The sequence below is a fragment of the Cottoperca gobio genome, chromosome 11 (genome assembly GCF_900634415.1).
Source record: "Cottoperca gobio chromosome 11, fCotGob3.1, whole genome shotgun sequence".
NCBI classification, from domain to species: domain Eukaryota; kingdom Metazoa; phylum Chordata; class Actinopteri; order Perciformes; family Bovichtidae; genus Cottoperca; species Cottoperca gobio.
In genome coordinates, this window is record NC_041365.1 from 4,879,789 (window position 1) to 4,897,791 (window position 18,003).

Below are 18,003 nucleotides of genomic sequence, written 5' to 3' on the forward strand. Positions count from 1 at the left end.
AGCTAGAAAGGTGAATAACGGCGAGCGGGGCTCCTCACAGAAGCTCTTATCTTTCATTTTCTGCTCAGATGTCCGTCTTGGTTCGTCCGCGGTTTTATATATGGCATACGCTTAAGATGTCACGGGTGATCACAATACACACTAAGGTTAGCTGCCTCTTCCAAAAACACCTTTTCAGACAGAATACTCCTTTTCCATGTAGTTCTGCCCAGAATAAGTCTGACCCCCCCTCCCCCCCTCCACGGGGATTTTCCCTTTCAAACTTTACCCAAGAAATATCTTCACCTCTGCACTTTAGCTCTTTTACTTTCATTATTCTTCTGAGCTTGTTGGCTGCTCCAGACACATAAAAAAAAAAAAAACGTGTGTGAGAGAGTGTAAGCTTATTCAGCATTTTTGCAGCGGTGTCATCTGGGCCCCTTGGTTTACAGACTTTCATTATGAAGCACTTGTACGCTGCAGACTTTTCAAGGTCCAAGACTTGTCGCACTGATCACAGTTTAACTTCATTATGTATGAAGGCGGCGCTTTACTGTAGTGTGTGTGGATATAATAGATAAAGAGGCAAAAAATAACAACGTGGGCGCAGCTCCAGGGAGAAAATATGTATCAAGTGATTACAAGAGTTCAACAGAAAAAGTTAATTATATGGAGATTTAACAAGCTTTATCCACACACACACACACACACACACACACACACACACACACACTATTTAAGGTTTATGTTAATTGGAGTGTTTCGTAGGGAGTACTCACAGAGACTCAGTGGCCACCACTCTCTGTGCTAGCCCATAAAGAGTCCCACTGTTAGTGAGGACCACCAGTTGGCTGAGGTGGGGGCTCGGCACCTTCTCCTTCCTGTCCTCTGCTGCGCCGTGGACTCCTGCATTCTCCCCCACTGCCTCCTGGAAGACACACAGGTTGAGACAAGTTATCATACAGACTCAAAAATGTCAAACGTGTCATTTCAGTTTCCAGAGACCTAAGTGGAACTTTATAACCAGTGAATGAGGCACACGATGGTAAACCTAGCTTTGCGTAGGGTGCTTGGACCCTGTTATAGAGTTTACATTCGTAACGAACAGTGTTATTCTGTTATGGTTTCTGAGGAGGTGCTGCAGTGGAAGAGTATGTCCCGCTGTTACTCCAACAGTTAACCTGACATAACAGATGTTTCACTCGCAAAGAAATGAAGACTGGTAGGTAAGCATAATCTGAAATTCAATCAACCTTGTGGAACCCAGTTACATCCAAAGCACACACACTCTAAAATTCTGCTGACCAAACACTCCTCAACAGCGAGCATTTATCTTCCTTTTGATATACTCTGCTTCACCTCTCCATCCAGCAACCCTTTTATCCCTTCATTGTAAAAACAATTGAAATAGAAAATATATTTTAACTTAAATCCCTTCCCATCAATCACAGGAATCTATTTCTGCATACAAAGCCAGTGAGATTCCATACAGGAGGGGAGATCATATTATTTTCTGTAAAGGCATGATGAATCACATTGGCATGTAGGGCTTTGCACCTTGCAGCGGCAAAGAAACCCTGAAACGGCCTCTGGGAGAACAATAGCAATCACGCAGGTAAGGAAATAATGGGAGTTATCAGCGCTGTAGCATATCAAACACTTACATACTGTACTCCTTTTGCAATCTGGGTCTAATATTGTGTACGAGCGCCATTATTTCAGACGACCATTGGGACCGCACAGAGTGCAGACAAACTAGAAACTAGAAAGAAAGCAGAAAGCAGGTGTGATGCGCACAGACTTATGCCATCTATTCACTAAAATAAGATGTATAAACAGCCCAGGATACGGGACAAAAGTGCAGAGTTTGCAGCTCCATAGACAATTTATGGTTCTTCTGGACCCAGACCCACGATGTGAAAACTGCAACCTTTCCACAACCTCCGAGTTATCTCTCTGCATTTAATCAAACAGTCAGTGCTGCAAAAAAACATTATCTGTCAGAGATAGAAATGTTATCACATTCCCAAGATTAACACTTCAATTTATATTACTTTTACATTTACAGCTAAAGGTTTCTAATGGCTTCCCTGTGGAGGGTGCAATACATCTCTCTCCCAACTGTGCAAATATAAATGCTGATACTATTTGAAGGTCAGAAGCGTGAATGCAATAATAACAAGTTAATTATGAATACGTTGCTCATAGCGGATATTTCTCATTTTTTAGAACCAGAACACACATGTGATTACACAGTTCGTCTGAATCGCTAGCTGCAAACATCTGACGTATAAGCAACCAGAATGGAAAGGACTTAAAGTATATAGCATTCTTTTGTTCACTGCAGACTTTCTGTCCTTTTGGCCTGCAGGGCATTCACAGCACGACCTCTCACACACACACCAAAGCATCCACACTCTGGCCTTTGCACAGCTCGACTTGCTGAAAGTGTAGTTATTCTGAACTCAAGGCAAAGGGGGAACAACTGGAGCTCCAAATTAAAGATGCACTTTATATATAAAAAAATAAAAGTATTTATTTAATTACTGAAGATGTTTAATTTAGTACTTTTGTTTTTAGGATTTGCACATGCTGCTCATGTTCTAGAGGATGCATTACACATTTTAAGAAGTGTGGGCTGGTTGCCTTAAATTGCCAAAACAATAGAAAAATAAAAAAGATTTATGTTTTTTATATTTTCCCGTATCCCACAACACCAACATCACAACACAGTTCATGTAATTGCCTTCAGTCCTCCAGTCATACTTAATGAATGTGTCAACATATTTCAACAAAGAAGAAGGAACACTGTGATTGAACACATTTGAAACGATGTCAGCTGGGTCACTGTTCACTGTGAGGGTTATAGAAGGACAGCCCTCAACATTTGACAATGGAGTCATGGAGTTAATCCAGAAAAGTCATTAGTACGCACTTTATGCACAAACGATTTAAGATTTGGACTGTGATCAAAGCTGTTGAGCAGCAGCGTCTGGTGGCCAGTTGTATGAATGATGTGCCGGCTCAACAGATACACAAAAACGTGAATACGCAATATATTTTTTGAAACCAGTGCCGATAAATTTCAAAAACGATTGTTTCCGCTCTTCTCCTTTTTTTGCCGTTCGTAAAAACGTTTGGCCACGCAAGATTGGACATATCAGAAGAGTAGCGCTACACTTGTCGCCAAAACAAGCACCTGCACTGCAAATGTATCTCTTTCCTCTTTCTGCAGGTTTACAGTCTTTGAATATTTTCCTCTTTTAGATCTGCTTCTGCTGGGGACACTCACACAATGCACTTCAGAGGAAGGGAGACAAAACTGTGAGTTTTAAAAATACATGGTTGCTTTGGGTGTGTGTTGCATTTGAACACAGGTTACACAGGTTATGTAATAACACACATCTTCAGGTTTAAGAAGCCCTTCACCTTCAACCAGTGTTCTCTTTAACGTTACAACGTGTCGCCTTTAATTCTGCTTTATTAAGCCGACTTCTTTCCTTTAGTTGCACTACGGAAGTGACGCTGGTAGTATATTCTCCTATAAATTAATGCATTTTGGTTGCATTAGTCTGACATTACAGCGAAGTCTAGCTTGGTCTATTTTAAATCTCTAGACAGGAGACATGACCTTTTATTGAATGCGCCCCTGCAGCATAGACACTTATGCAAAAGAGGAAAAGAAGGCTTCTGAAAGACTGTCAGGAGAAATGTCTGGTTTCCTTTCAAACTGCATATTAACTCTGCGGGGATTCTTCAGGTAAAAGCAATTGGCTGGTCTGAATACATAAAGTGGTTTGTTTTTTTAAAAGGAAAAGGAAAAACAAAACAACATCCAGGACATTCGGGATTTAATGCATCTACTTTTCCAATTCTGAGGCGAGAAACACATTTTAAAAAGGTGCTCCAATGCACGATTTCACCTGTTTTGTGTGCACATTGAATGTGATGCACATCCGTTTTGAGTTTTTAAGATGCTTGATCTACTATCATCATCATGGTAAAAACATGATTTGATGTAATTAATAATTTCCCTTTGGTGCCCCGAAATATCAAAATAATATTTTGGGTATAAATATGCAAATCTTTTTTTCCGACGTGTAGCATGTTAATATAAGAGATACAAATACTTGCATGCACTTTGTATGCTTCTGCCTGTTTTAGTCTGCAAATAATTGTAAATGATGCCGAGATGAGGAAGCTTATTTCTTCCCATAAATTAATTCCAACAAATGGGAGATTAAACTTCTCTGTTTAATTGTCTTCTTAATCCTTTGGCAATTGTTACTGGGTTATCTTTGTGGCTGTTGGCAGACATGCACACACATGCACTTGCAGGAATCCTCAGATTTATCAGAAAACTATTTAAAAATAGAATTGAATGATTGAAAATTCTAAAAATAGCGTTACAGAAAAAGATATCAAGTCTCTAGTCATCAGATAACCTACTATAATGAACTGTCGAGTAACTTGTTTTTGGTTTGATATCCTTAAAAGGCACAAAATAATGACTTCACCTTCATGAAGACACTCGATCAAAATGACAAATGACTTCAGCGAGATAAAAGTAAACCAGCTGCATTGCCAAGTGCGTGCAAAGGAATGTCATATTGGACAAATTTAACATCAGTTATGGATTTTTCAAAATCACACAAGGGCCTGAAGAACTGAGGATGAAGAATACCTTTCCATATAGCATGACTTATAGTGAAGAGGTTGATTTACACCCTGCAGCTGCTGAAGATATTTAAGAGGAGTTTTAACCTCAACAGCAGTTTCTCTGCTGTCACTCTGAGATAAATAGTGAAATTACTTTTCCATTGTAGAGTGTAGTACAGTGTTACATTGCAAAAGCAGGCTGATGATTATTGGTCCATGTCATTTCTCTATATCTGGCATCTTGATGGCATACGACATTTTTAAATGTCTCTATGTATGTACAGTATCCATCTGTCGCCATGGTGTGTGGTTGTACTGTACACGGATATTCTAGTAAATCGCAGAGAATTGCATTTACAAGACATATTGCAGCTAGAAGTTGATTCATCTATTAGTTGATGGACAGAAAGATAATAGGCAACTATTTTGATAAAAGAATAATCTTTTTTCTTTCTAGTCATTTTTCAGGCAGAAATAGTGAAATAATCCCAAACATTCTCTGGTTTCACCAAAAACAATTCTAGAAAAAGAAAAAGCTGATTGATTCATAACGCACATAATCCATTGTTGCAGTCCTCGTAAAAGGGTACGGGTAATTGCCTTAAATCTCGCTCATTTAATCTTTTATACACTACCTGCATTCATGCTAAAAACTCATTAGTTTAATATCGACAAGTAGAAAATTCCAGTCATTAGCATGTGACATTAAATCCCTTACTGAGTCGATTCATTGTTATTATCTCAAAGTCAGAGCCAAAGGCTGAGCACACACGCTTCACTCAGCAGATAATCACAAACTACACAACTTTTCAGAAGAACTTTTAACTATACCCAGAGGCGACTTTGATTCTAAACAACAGACACCAATTTGGCAAGTTACAAAGAGGCAAGAGTGAACCCTCTCCTAAAGAAACCCACTCAACCCTTCTGAAGTGAACAACTAAAGACCTGTCTGTCTTCTTCCATTTATTTTCTAAATACTTGAGCGTACTGTCTTCAATCAACTCTCGACCAGCACAACCTTCTTGATACGCACCAGTCTGGTTTCAAGGCAGGCCAGTCAAACTGAGACAACCCCTCCTCTTTTTTTCTGTGCACCACAGAATCACATTTGGCTCTGTCATTCACTCTCATGGCTTCTCCCACCACAGCTACTCAGATGACCTTCAAGTGATTCTGTCTTTTCCCAGGTCTGAAACCCAGGTGGAGGCATGAATCTCTGCTCGTTTGGCTGACATCTGTCAGTGGATGTCCGCACACCACTTGAAACTCAACCTCGAATAGACCAAACTGCTTTTCCTTCCGGGGAAGGGCTCTCCCATCCAAGACCTTACTATCAACATCGGCACCTCAGTTGTTTCCCCAACTTGGACTGCAAGGAATCTGGGCGTGACACTGGATGACCAACTGTCCTTCAATGCCAGCATCGCTGTAACAGCTCGCTCCTGCAGATACACACTTTACAACATCAGGAGGATACATCCCCTACTGACCCAGAAGGCGACGCAAGTTCTGCTCCAGGCTTGACTACTGCAACTCCCTCCTTGCTGGACTACTTACATGTGCCATCCGACCTCTACATCTCATCCAGAATGCAGCAGTTTAATTCTTAATTCCCTTAAAATGATTACACCTATTTGAAGCTAGTGTACTTGTATCGTCATGATTGTTTTCACTTGGAAGTCGTGTTGGACAAAAGAGTCAGCTAAATGTAATGTAAAAGTTATAGGAAGGAAAATATGCCTGTTTTAATTTCCCAGAGTGAAGACAGTTTTCTAAATAACATGATAAAATCTCAATCTGTAAGAAAAAGGGGAGTCCCACTTCTAAAAATCCCACTACTAAATTGAAACCTGCTATCCCCCCCCAATGAACAGGCATTTGTTTTGAAAATGATTTGTTTACTAAGATACAATTCTACAGCTGAAGAGGCTTTATTAAGTCTGTGGTATGAGTGGCATGTCAATCTATTCAGTTACAATGCAATCTGAGAGATTAACCATCACATTCTGTAATAAAAGTGTGACTAAAGAAGGGATGGAATGCAGTAATAGTCTCTTTGCATTCGATTCCATTTGATGAAAAACATGTTTTGAATTGAGGATATTAGGAAAAAGACCAACAGCCACACACAAGCAAGTGAGACCAAAAGCACATTTCAAGCCCTGCAGATAATAAACAAGGTAGGCATCCTCTGAGGCGGACGCACTACAGGATACAATTTGTTCAACACTGGTACAAAAAGACAGAGCACAGTCTGCTGATAAAAGACCTTGAATCGAGTTACTGATACACAAGAACAAATCAGGAGGCCCCAAATGAAACCAGCTACATGTAAGTGGTGCTGGAACGTCCATTAGAGCATATTCTTTAAGAAGTGGTCGCAATTCTGTCCACATTTTCCTCTAATTGCTAAAAGAGACTTATTCAAGTTGCTTTCTACAAGCTCCATTTAATTACCCTACTGTACGGGAGCAGACTGACTTTTAATTAGTGACGTTTAAGTATAGTCATGCAACAGTTTGAGAGTTATCAACAAAATTATTTAATCAGGCCGGAGGTAGTAGGAGGTCTTCACTGATGACACAGTAATTAAGATTTTCTCTAAAGCAAATCTGCTCTAATTTAAATTGTTTGTTCGAGACACCAGTGATGACAGACACTATTAAAGAGTTGACAAAGATCAAGACAATATTTCTCTGAATATGAGAACACTGACATTAGACCATTAGCTATATTTCAGGGGGCCCGCGCCGCAGTGACACTGAAAAGAAAATAGCAAATAAAAACTTGTAACAAAACACTGGTTATGATGTGTTCTGATATAATACACTAATATTACACTTACTTTAAGATGTACTTTTCGACATTACCGTGGCATTTTTTTAGCTAGTGCAGCTACCCAGACTGGTTTCAAATCTAAATAACATAAGTGCATCTTTAAAGATGAACATTTACTAGTCTTCTAATGCATGTAATTGTTAGCTAGCAGAGGTGTCACAGACACAGCATGATTCATTTATTCATGAATGAAATACAGCCTTTTACTACGCTAGCCATTAGCCCTTCGCTAGCATCGTCAAGCAGTAGCTAACGACCCTCAAATGCGCGGGACTAGCAAAAGACTTTACTTGCAAGCAAGTCGACATCAAAGCGTTTTTTCCATCTATATGGACAGCCAACATCCTCTTTGGATACTTCATATGAAACATAATCAACAGTCATTGATGACATTTGAACAAAAACTGCTTCTGCCCATTGTATTAGTTGAAAGGAAATATGCGTGTAGGAGTCTGAATTCTCAGTATAATGTGAATTTGGGGGCCAAAAAGGAGTGGAGGAACAATTATTTTCTTTGTGAGCTCGCCGTGTTTTAATCATCTGTCTGGCGCTGCGCTCAGACAGAAGTGGCCCGTGAGTTAATGAAGCATTTTAAGACCTTCGGTAAAGACGATGAGTAGAAAAGAGGGCTAAAACTTCCCTGTGACAGACAGATCACTTCAGTCTTTTGTCATGATTTCTTTTTTTTGTAATAGAGCCTGTGCCCCCCAGATAGCATTTAACAAACGTAACGCCACTTTAATCACTGCAGTGTACCACGCCGAAGAAGAAGACTTTTGATACTGAACGTGCCAGATATAAGCACGTCCTACACTGAATCAAAACGCTCTTCCGCTGACAACATGATGCTTTGAGGAGATTAAAGACATTGTTAATGAACTCTCGTGGTGTAAGTGACAGCAGAAATGCTCCAGTTAGGATTTACACCATGTTTCTAATGTTGAAAAAAAAGAAAAATGCTAATCTAAGGAAACTCTATATTACAAGGAAATGGGTAAATGAATGGAAAATACATGAATCAAATTAACAGATCCAGTATTTTCTTGCTTTATCACTTCTTTTGGACTGATGCTCATATATTATTTGAGAATAAAACTCTTGATACACACTCAATACTTGACAAAACGTTGGCCTACAATGTTATTAACACTGGCAAGAGACCCTCAAACCAAATGCCTCCAACTTTGAGAAGTTTATTGGTACTTCTGGTCTTCTGTGTGGTCTCCGTTTCAATTCTGACCAAACACATCTTCCGTTCTTTCTGCATCCGCAAAAGCTCCACACTATTCTTTGTTCCCTTGTCCCTTTTAGTGCCCACTTTGCAGTCTCTCAGGCATGCTGCAGTGTCTGTGTCCTTAGCGTCAGCCGCTGATATCTCTTCATCGATGATCAATAATTAATGTGAATGGTACGAAACCGAAGAGAAAGTCAGCATGTGGAAATAATGGCACCTTTCAGCGAGAGTTTATATAAAGAAATATTCCTGGTGTTTATAGAAAAATAAACACGTATATGCCAAAAAACAAATGGGAATGTAAGCGCTTCAAGAGACATTTCACTGCAACTGCATTTATTCAAAGCCAAACCATAATTTGATTAGGAATTTTGGAGAGCAGCACCACCCCAAAGCCTTCGGGAGGAATTTCTTTACTAAATTCTGTCAGCTTTGCTAACATCCAGTAGTTGAGAAAGAACAGCTTGCCTAACAGTGCAAACTTAAGGGCTTTTTGTATAGTGTTGTACATGTGAAAGGGAAAACCAGTATTTGTTTCTATGTGTGGTATTAATGCCGAAATGGTTTCCCCATGTGGACCAACAGCATTGTTAAGACATCAAGCATCAAAGCCAGGGAGCTTATGTACCCTTGTGTAATGCTTAGAAATTAAGCCCTGGAATTCCCAATGAAAAGAAAACATAAAAATGAACGTCCAAGGAGGGATTATAAAATAGATAAGAGCAACGCTTTGAATATAAGACATAGAAACAGGGATATAGCACAGCTTGATGTCTATCAATCCCTGCTGTTTTTCATCCAACAGATCAAAGACGAGAGGCTGAGACATTTAGTTAGCTGAAAATGATTCTTAATGAGGATAGAGGTTTAAAACAGATGTATGCGTGTGGATATATGTACAATATGTGTGTGTGTGTGTGTGTGTGTGTGTGGTAGGACTGAGTATAATGAGATTCTGCTACACTTTATGGTATTCATATGGGACATGTAATCTCTTTCCCATAATGCCTTAGGGATAAAGTGGCACGAAAGTTTTGTATTGATCTGAGTGAAGAGTGCAGGATTTCAGGTCCACAGGGAAAACCCACCAAACCTCTGTAGCCTATTATAGACTTTATTATAGTCCATACTTTTCAACTTAACATAACTTCCTTGCCATTTTCTGAACACAACACCACCCAAACGCTTGGTTCCCATTCACCGCTACTGCAAGTGTGCACTGGGGAAGCAAACTATAGGGATTGGTTCGCTCATTACACTTAAGAAGCTACAGTCTGCATTGCAGGCCATGGGTTTATCTTGGCTAAGTGCTGACTTAGGCCCACCTCTGCTCTGCATCTATTTTATTATTATTGGGGTTTCCCTGCACGTCGACTGGGTGATTTGAGCAACACCCTGAAGGAGGTCTGCTAGCTCCATCATTTAAACTGAGTGAAGTTAAGGTACATACACCTGGAAGGTGGACAAGAAATAGTCCTCAACATAAACCACTGGTATGAGAAAAGATATGCAAATACAATGAAGGTCCTGAAAACCTATTTTCTCAATCAGCTTAAATATGAACATAATATTCTATTAAAGTTCATTTCTTAAGATTAATGGATTGATTATATTGATCATATCAGACTTTCTTTTTTAAGCACTGGTTCTAGCTTCTCAAATGCTTGATCATTTTCTTCTTAATGCTGAATTGAGTGGTTTTGCATTTTGAAACCATAAATCAAGACCAACGTAAAACAGCGAGGGAGCTCTGGCTTAATAGCCCTTCAAAATTAAGGCCTTTCAAAAACCAGTGGCTGCAGAGAAGAAAAAAAACTTAACCAGCAAAACGACTTTTTAAACGTTATTACCCAGCAAAGTAAAAAAATAAACATCCTTAATTTGAAAGGTTCAGTTAACTCTAAGAGCGTGATGATTCTGTAATCGCTCTGTAAGCTTCCAGCTGGGGAGTTGAAAAGTGATCTCTCAATTGAAGTGTCTCACTCTATCGTGATTGACTGCTTACTCCTCTCCGATCCATTCCATAGAGATTTATGGACAAGTCTAGTGGACTGCCTGCCAGGAAATTACTGTCAAGTGGATCATATTACACCTCTTGCTCACTCCAATACTACAAATGTAGTTCTCATTAGATGAATGTCAAATGGAATTAGGGCATTCATTTGTTTTGTGCGACACCGCCTGGCACCTCTCAGCCCGTCTCATAGCAACTTCTTCTCTCGTAGTGGTCCACTCACCTGCTTTGCCACGATACAAGAAGAAAATAACTTGCCTGAAATAAGTTAGGAACATGAATGAGAAAGCAGGATAAAAAGATTTGTATTAAAGGACGTAATTCTGCTTATCACCGTGTCTGTCGCCCCGGGAGATGTGAGACAAGGGGGGGGAGGGGGGAGCATGACCTACAGCTGGGCCCATCAATGAAGTGTGTTTGTTACACTGAAACCCCGACAAAATGTCAATACTTGTGACATCCTCACAACTACAGTATAAACACCACAGAGTTTAATTATGATCTATAATCCCTGTCAAATGCCAATCCCCTCTGGTAGGTTGCACCATTGACAGAGTGAGACAGCAGGCCACAACAGAGAGGCCAGTCTGGACAGTGATGTGCCCTCGTGAGACACAGAACTAATGACTGGATTCAGTGTGCAGTGTGTGTGTGTGTGTGTGTGTGTGTGTGTGTGTGTGTGTGTGTATGTGTGTGTGTGTGTGTGACATTAGCCAGTGCTTCTCATGAGAGGCAGCGTGTCGGTGTGTGTTAGCTGTGCCAAGACTATGTAGCAAACCACAACCACAACACATGCTTAAGGATTATCACCCAGCCACGAACAGAAAGAGAGCATGAAAAGCGCCTTGGACAGCGAGTGTGCAATGTCGTAGTGACCTACAGTGAGACTACGGACCTGTATGTGTGTTAATTTCTCTCTTAAAGTTCCCGTTCTTTTTGTATACATGTGTTTTCTTGTCTGTCAGTGTGTGTGTGCGTGTATGTGCGTGCGTGTGTGTGTGTTTGTGTGCATCTCTGCAAGCGAGCTCACTGCCAGATGACTGCTGCCAACAAAAGAAATTACCCGACTTCTCATTCCCGTTTCAATGCCAGGCATGAAACAGTCCCACTCGAAAACTAAAAGCTAAAACTGAGTAACCAGAAGCGGACAGAATCACACACAAACACACATCTAGTCAACTCAAAACACATTGTGAAGCGACATCATTTCCAGCTGTATGATCTCATTGACTTGTTTAGGCCAATGGTGAAATAAATAAATATACAAACACGGCATTGACAAGAAGATTTAAGAGGCATGTAATCACTGCCACACAGCTGCTAAAGGGGAGACGTCAGGACGAACAGGTAACAACGGAAGGAGGACAACTAAGTTGAGAGATGAGAGAGAAAGAGTTGGAAAAACAAGTGGCTTTTTACTCATCGCAATACTCAATCCACCAATATTTACTCTTTCAGAGGTGGCCTTCATTGCAAATGCTCGCCTGAGGCAGCTCTCTTTACAATGCTGCGTGCAGCAACGGCTCCCAGCAGCTGCCACGGCTGAACTTTCTGGCAGCGACAATACGGTCGCAGATGGGATTCATGGCACCAGTCTAATACGGCACTGTCCTCTAACCTGCCCCAAGCAATATCCCCGAAGGGTTTCAATTGTTCTTCAAGCAAGGATTGCAGGTAAATCATTATTTTAATGCGACAGCTAAATTATTTGTTTAGGTAAAAACAATTCCTTTGGGAGCTTCACATTCAGGTAAAGGAGACACATTGGAACGAGACGCTGTGTGGACGACTGCGCGTGTGATTAAACATGTGAACAAGGCAATTACGTCTCTTGGCACTCTCAGAAGTTTCTGCCCTAACCTCACAACCTTCCAAACACTCGCAATGAAATATTCAAAGTCAAAAGGGAGTGAACTTGAAATGGAAACCGACAAACCCAGAGAAGCGACCGGGTTTCGGCGAGGTAATCAGGAATGACGGAGGCAGAGAAAGAGAACGTAAACGAGGGGATGATCTCTTACTTTTTCCCCCGTGGAGCTCCCAATTTAAGTTGAAGCCACGCCGTACCTGAGACAAGATTCTATCTCATCTCGCTGCCATTCACATGGGACTCTAAGTCATTACCATCACATTGGTTTTGGAATCAAACAGTTGCGTCGGCAAATCAGGGGAACAAAACCGTAAGGATTCGGCTGTTCAATTGAAATGCAGTGTGCAATTAACTTTATAATCTGTTTACAGATGAGGTCTACCCTGCTGCAATCTCTGGAGTGTGTGGGTGTGTGTATTTGTATGCAGGCGGAGTTTGCTTGTGTACTCAACGTGAATACATTCTGACTTTGGAGCCACCTATATTACAAAATGGAGGGATTTATAAAACCGTATGGAAACTGGATATAAAGTGTTATAAATGACAATGTACATTAGCTGTGGGAAGGAGAGCGCCAGACAAAGGGTGAGATGTGTGTGTGTGTGCAGACGATGATGTGAAACAGAAAGCAGAGAGAGAGCGAGACGGGAATGAGAAGAAGAAAAGAAAAAAGGGGGGGGGGGGGGGGGGAGAGAAAAAGGGAGTGCTGTGTAAGTTTGGAAAATAGGGCATTTTTCCAACATTGAATGATTTATTGAAATGAGCTAAAATAGTTTTGCATATGAGAAAGGACAGACTAAAAGCATTGGCCGATACATTAGAGAGAGGATGGGTGTAATTACAAAGCCAGAGTGTCAGAGTCCTGAAGCATTTTGAAATAGATCTAATATCACTCAGCCTGCGATGGCCACAATGTGATATGATTATGCTCATCCAAATGTATGTGTGTGTGTGTGTGTGTGTGTGTGTGTGTGTGTGTGTGTGCGTGTGTGTGTGTGTGTGTGTGTGTGTGTTTGTGTGTGTGTGTGTTTGTGTGTGTGTGTGTGCGCAGGCGTTAAAGTTTAACAGTTTTGTCTCTTGAGAGACTCACTCACAAAACAAACCCACCCGTCTGTTCCTTCTCCATCCAGTCTGTTCATTTGTCCGTCTGTGTTCATTTGAACAGTTTAGATGATAAACGTTCTTCACAGCTGAGCACCGAGCTCGTCCGACATTTGCAATAATGGCTCACAATTTAACCAGGAAATAAATAGGGTATAGTGCCCCCTGAGGGAAGACGAAATGTTGCCGCAGCACACTGCATAATACAATTTAAAGTTTTGATAATGTATCATTCTTTTCTGACTTTTATTGGTTTTCTTCCCTCTGCCTCGCTGTTTTAGTTTGCTTATGTTTCTCTTTTTAGTCCTTGAACTCGGTCCAACCCATTATTGTTAAGCTATACACATCACAGCAAAATGCCATTATTCAAATAAATGCTTTGTTTAAAAATTTAAAAAAGAAGTGCTTTGAATGCTGTGTGCTCCCTCCTGTGTAAAACTGCCGATTCCATCTGCATGCAAAAGAGATGGTTGGAAAACAATTCTCTTCGTTCCCCTTACCGATTGGTTCTCACGGTTGCCATGGCCTCTTGTTATTAGATTGTTATTGCCATTGACAGTCACCTGACAACTAATCACAGTCCAAATCAGTGCCACTTACTTAAAACTGTCAATAACGCATCAGAACCTAAAACAACACTAAACGGCACATTTAATAGTTTCATTCTCAGAACTGATGGAGTATTGCGAGTCATAATTTGCGACCTATGATAGAAAATTCCATTGAACTATGTATAAGCAACGTGGGCCTAAAGCATAGCTAAGTAATAATGTACATGAAAGACATACCTAAATAATAATAAATGAATAAAAGCCTTAGTATCCAGAGTTGAATTCAAGGCATAATAACTGAGATATGAATTCAGTGAGCCATTCACTCACACTTTTACCGTAAGTAAACTCTCGGGACTCGACTCATCTAACAAGTCAAAACGCCAACAGAGTGTCAGACTGAAGTCCACTTGCTTCATCGTGTAACCAGGGTCAGAAATGAAGGGGGGAAATGCCTCAAGACATCTCAGAATGGCACTAAAAACAGTGATTGACGTGCAACAATTGCCCCCGAGACTTACATTTTAAAAATATATATTTTCCAGTTTAGGCCAGTATTTGTACATCATTTACTTGTACGTGCTAATGACCATTTTTGCTCCCAACATCTAGTATATTTCCCAATTTTCTCTTTTTCCTACACAGCATGTAACTGAGGAGATGGACTGTAGAAAGTTACACTATCAGACAAAAGGGTAGAGAGTGTAGTCTGCTCCAGACTAATTGTCACTATGTAGTTTTGCAGAGGGGAGTAGTGATTGAGAGCCCTAATGGGACAACACACACATCCACCCTGGCGTGGCCACTTAAACAGAGGGAGATGTGTGTATGCGTGAGTGACCACTGGCCAGATAATGATGACCCATAATGCATTTTGTGGCAATACGAGCTGTGAGATCAGGCATATGGTCGGGGTGGATAGAGTAGATTGGTAAAAAAAAATACAGGTAGAGGCATAAAGAGGAGAGAGGCAAGGAAAGGGGAGTGGAGAGAGCGTGTTTGTGTCAGAAAATGAGACAGGCGATGAGCGACATAACGAGTGCTGGTAAAAGAGAAAAAAAAGAGAGTGAGTAGAAGGGAAAGTTTTACCATGTCAATGAGGCTCTCCTGGATCCGGTTCAGTGTGGTTCTCAGTCTGCTGCTGATAAGGCCCAGACCCGATGACTCATACTGTAGAATACACACATATGTACACACGCACAGTTAATTTCAGCACCCTTCACAAACACCTTCCTCTACAAGTACACACACTTCAGCTGAATGTTAAAGCACAAACACGCACACACGCACACACACACACACACACACACACACACACACACACACACCGAGGCAACATCTGCTTTCATCTCATGTAGTCGGAGACAAAAGAATCTTTACTCTCGGCTTCTAGTCGAGTCCAATCCAAAGAAAGGGAGGAGTTACTGGGAGGAACAGGCTTCAAAATCACACAATCACACCGGCTACAGTAGATGACAGACGAGGAGCGTGGAGAGGGAGGAAGCACAGTAAAATCTAAATGCATCTAAATGCTTCTGAAATCTCTTTCAGATGCGTTTGATGTCACTTGAGAAAGCACATCACGCACACCTTCAGGGCTTCAAAATCAACCACACCAAAAGAGTTGACTAGTATTTTTGGGATGGCAAGGCTTCCAGATATCTATTCTTACCAAACAAGCAGGGCCCACCACCCTGGCAGGGCCCGCATCTCTGCCACCATGATTTGGCAAAGACGGGCTTGGGACAGGCTATGGATGACGAATGGGCAGCAGAAAGGAAAAACAAGAAGCAAAATCTCAAATTTAAGGACACTGCGGAGAACAGAATGGGGAAAATGTATAAACAAAGAAGCAAACAAAGACACAGAATTACATTAATGGAAGTAATGGGTGGAATTACTCTTGACACATTAACACATTAACAACTCTGTTCTAACAGATACTCCTGACTAACTGAGGAGATGTACTGGTTTGTTTTTCTTTTTTCCATGTATCCTAGTAACAAGGTTCCTTCACTTAATGAAGGAAACATTGCTGAACCTTGTTACTAGGATACATGGAAGCTTTCTACATTGTGTTCACACATGAACTTTTACTGAAACTGAAACACACTGTACTTTTCACATCTCTCAGAGGTTCTAGAAAGTGTTTGAGAATGTCCTTGAGAACTTCATCACCCTTAGTACTTCACAGCTTGTGAAAACAGTCTTCTGCGTCTTTCCAAGCTATGAATTATTTTAATGTCCTCATGTTATCTCGGCGTGGGCTTAAACTGAAAACTTTTTTTTAACACAAGGCTTAGAAGCCGGGAGAGTCGAATAAAAAGATGCCACAGAGTTGCATTATGGGAAATGTAGGATCAAACGATTTTGGAGCATGACCCATTCTAAAGACTAAAAGTCCAGATAGCTCAACCTCTGCTGCAATATGTTTCTTTAGACTCTTTTGGGAGTGCAATACTTAAATGTTGAAGTGCTTCTTAATTACTTGGCCCTCATTCTAAAAGGAGTTAAATAGCGTTAGAGAAAATTGTAGCGACCAGTGAAAAACCAATATCTTAGGAAATTAATTCAGGCTTGTTTACAATTATCTAAATTAGATAGAAAGCAATCGTGAAAGTGGTGGGGATCGTTTTCTTCTGTTTGTAACTGTGTCACAGGAGCCTCTAATGGTGTAAACACTTGGAACATGCACATGAAAGATGAGTATCATCCATTGTGAGGAACTGTCTGTGGGAGTCAGTAGTCGAGAATGAAGAAGAACCATTTCTATCTAGAACTATTTATTGCTAAGTTTTCAGAAAAGACATTTATTCAAGCGTCAGATACTTTCCTGATCTGTGCTATCTCTCTTTGTGCATTCTCAACACATCTTTACTACGTCATCATTTTGGTGTGCAGCCTCACACCTCTTTTCTTTCTGCCATCATGTGGCAAAACAGAGAGACGAAGTACAGTCTTCTTATGTTCCCTGTGTCTTCTTTTGTCTTCTCTTAGAATAGACAGGTGAAATATCAAGGTTTTCCTACGGGACAAACTTTCCATAATTATGAAACATTAATCACTTTTCCAAAACCCTGTTTGTAACTCTGCCTCTCTCAGTCCATTGAAAGCCCGGTTATTAATAGCTATGGAGAATATGTAAAGCATGGCACATAATGCATCTTTATCATATGTGTGACAGAGTCAATGGTGCAGCTTGACAGGGTTAATATACACAGATAATGGGGTATTTACCCTTTTGAATATTAATGTGACCCATTACTCTTCAAGCGGAGGAGTCATGCTCCATCTCGATTCCAGCGGTGTAAAGAGAGCAAAGCCTACGTCAAAAATACCAGCATATGTGCATAGCAATTTTCCAGAAGCTTTTTAAAGATTTATAGGGGCATTAGCATTTTACTATAGGTGCTTCTTTGAGTAAGACTATTAATGATATGGGTCGGTTCATGATATGACATTCAATGAAGACTAGAAGTAAGAAAAAAGAGAAAGTTAGAGTTTAGGGAAGAATGCAGACAGAGAGATAAAAAGTGGCACGGGAACAGTGCGAGGAAAAATGACCACGATGCTATGTGAAAGGATAAAAAGATGAAACAGAAAGAAGATGAAACAGAAAGAAGTCAGAGAAGAAATGTCATACAGTATGTGCAGAGAAGGAAAAGAGAGTTTAAGACGAGGTGAGAAAGAGTGATGTGAATAAAAGCATCCGACAGAGAGAATGTGACAGAAACACACTCACACATGCTGCACC

The 18,003-nt window shown here is 40.6% G+C and overlaps 1 protein-coding gene across 1 annotated transcript in view; it reads right to left on the reverse strand.

The window, feature by feature from the left end:
* The window catches only part of vps50 (VPS50 subunit of EARP/GARPII complex), a 70,094-nt gene that overhangs the window by 3,022 nt on the left and 49,069 nt on the right, over nucleotides 1-18,003 (reverse strand). Inside the window, exons 19-21 of the mRNA XM_029443697.1 lie at nucleotides 15,922-15,999; nucleotides 15,339-15,419; nucleotides 759-907 (exon numbers count right to left, since the gene is read on the reverse strand). Coding sequence (XP_029299557.1) covers nucleotides 759-907; nucleotides 15,339-15,419; nucleotides 15,922-15,999 — 308 coding nt within the window. The remainder of the gene's footprint in view (nucleotides 1-758; nucleotides 908-15,338; nucleotides 15,420-15,921; nucleotides 16,000-18,003) is intronic.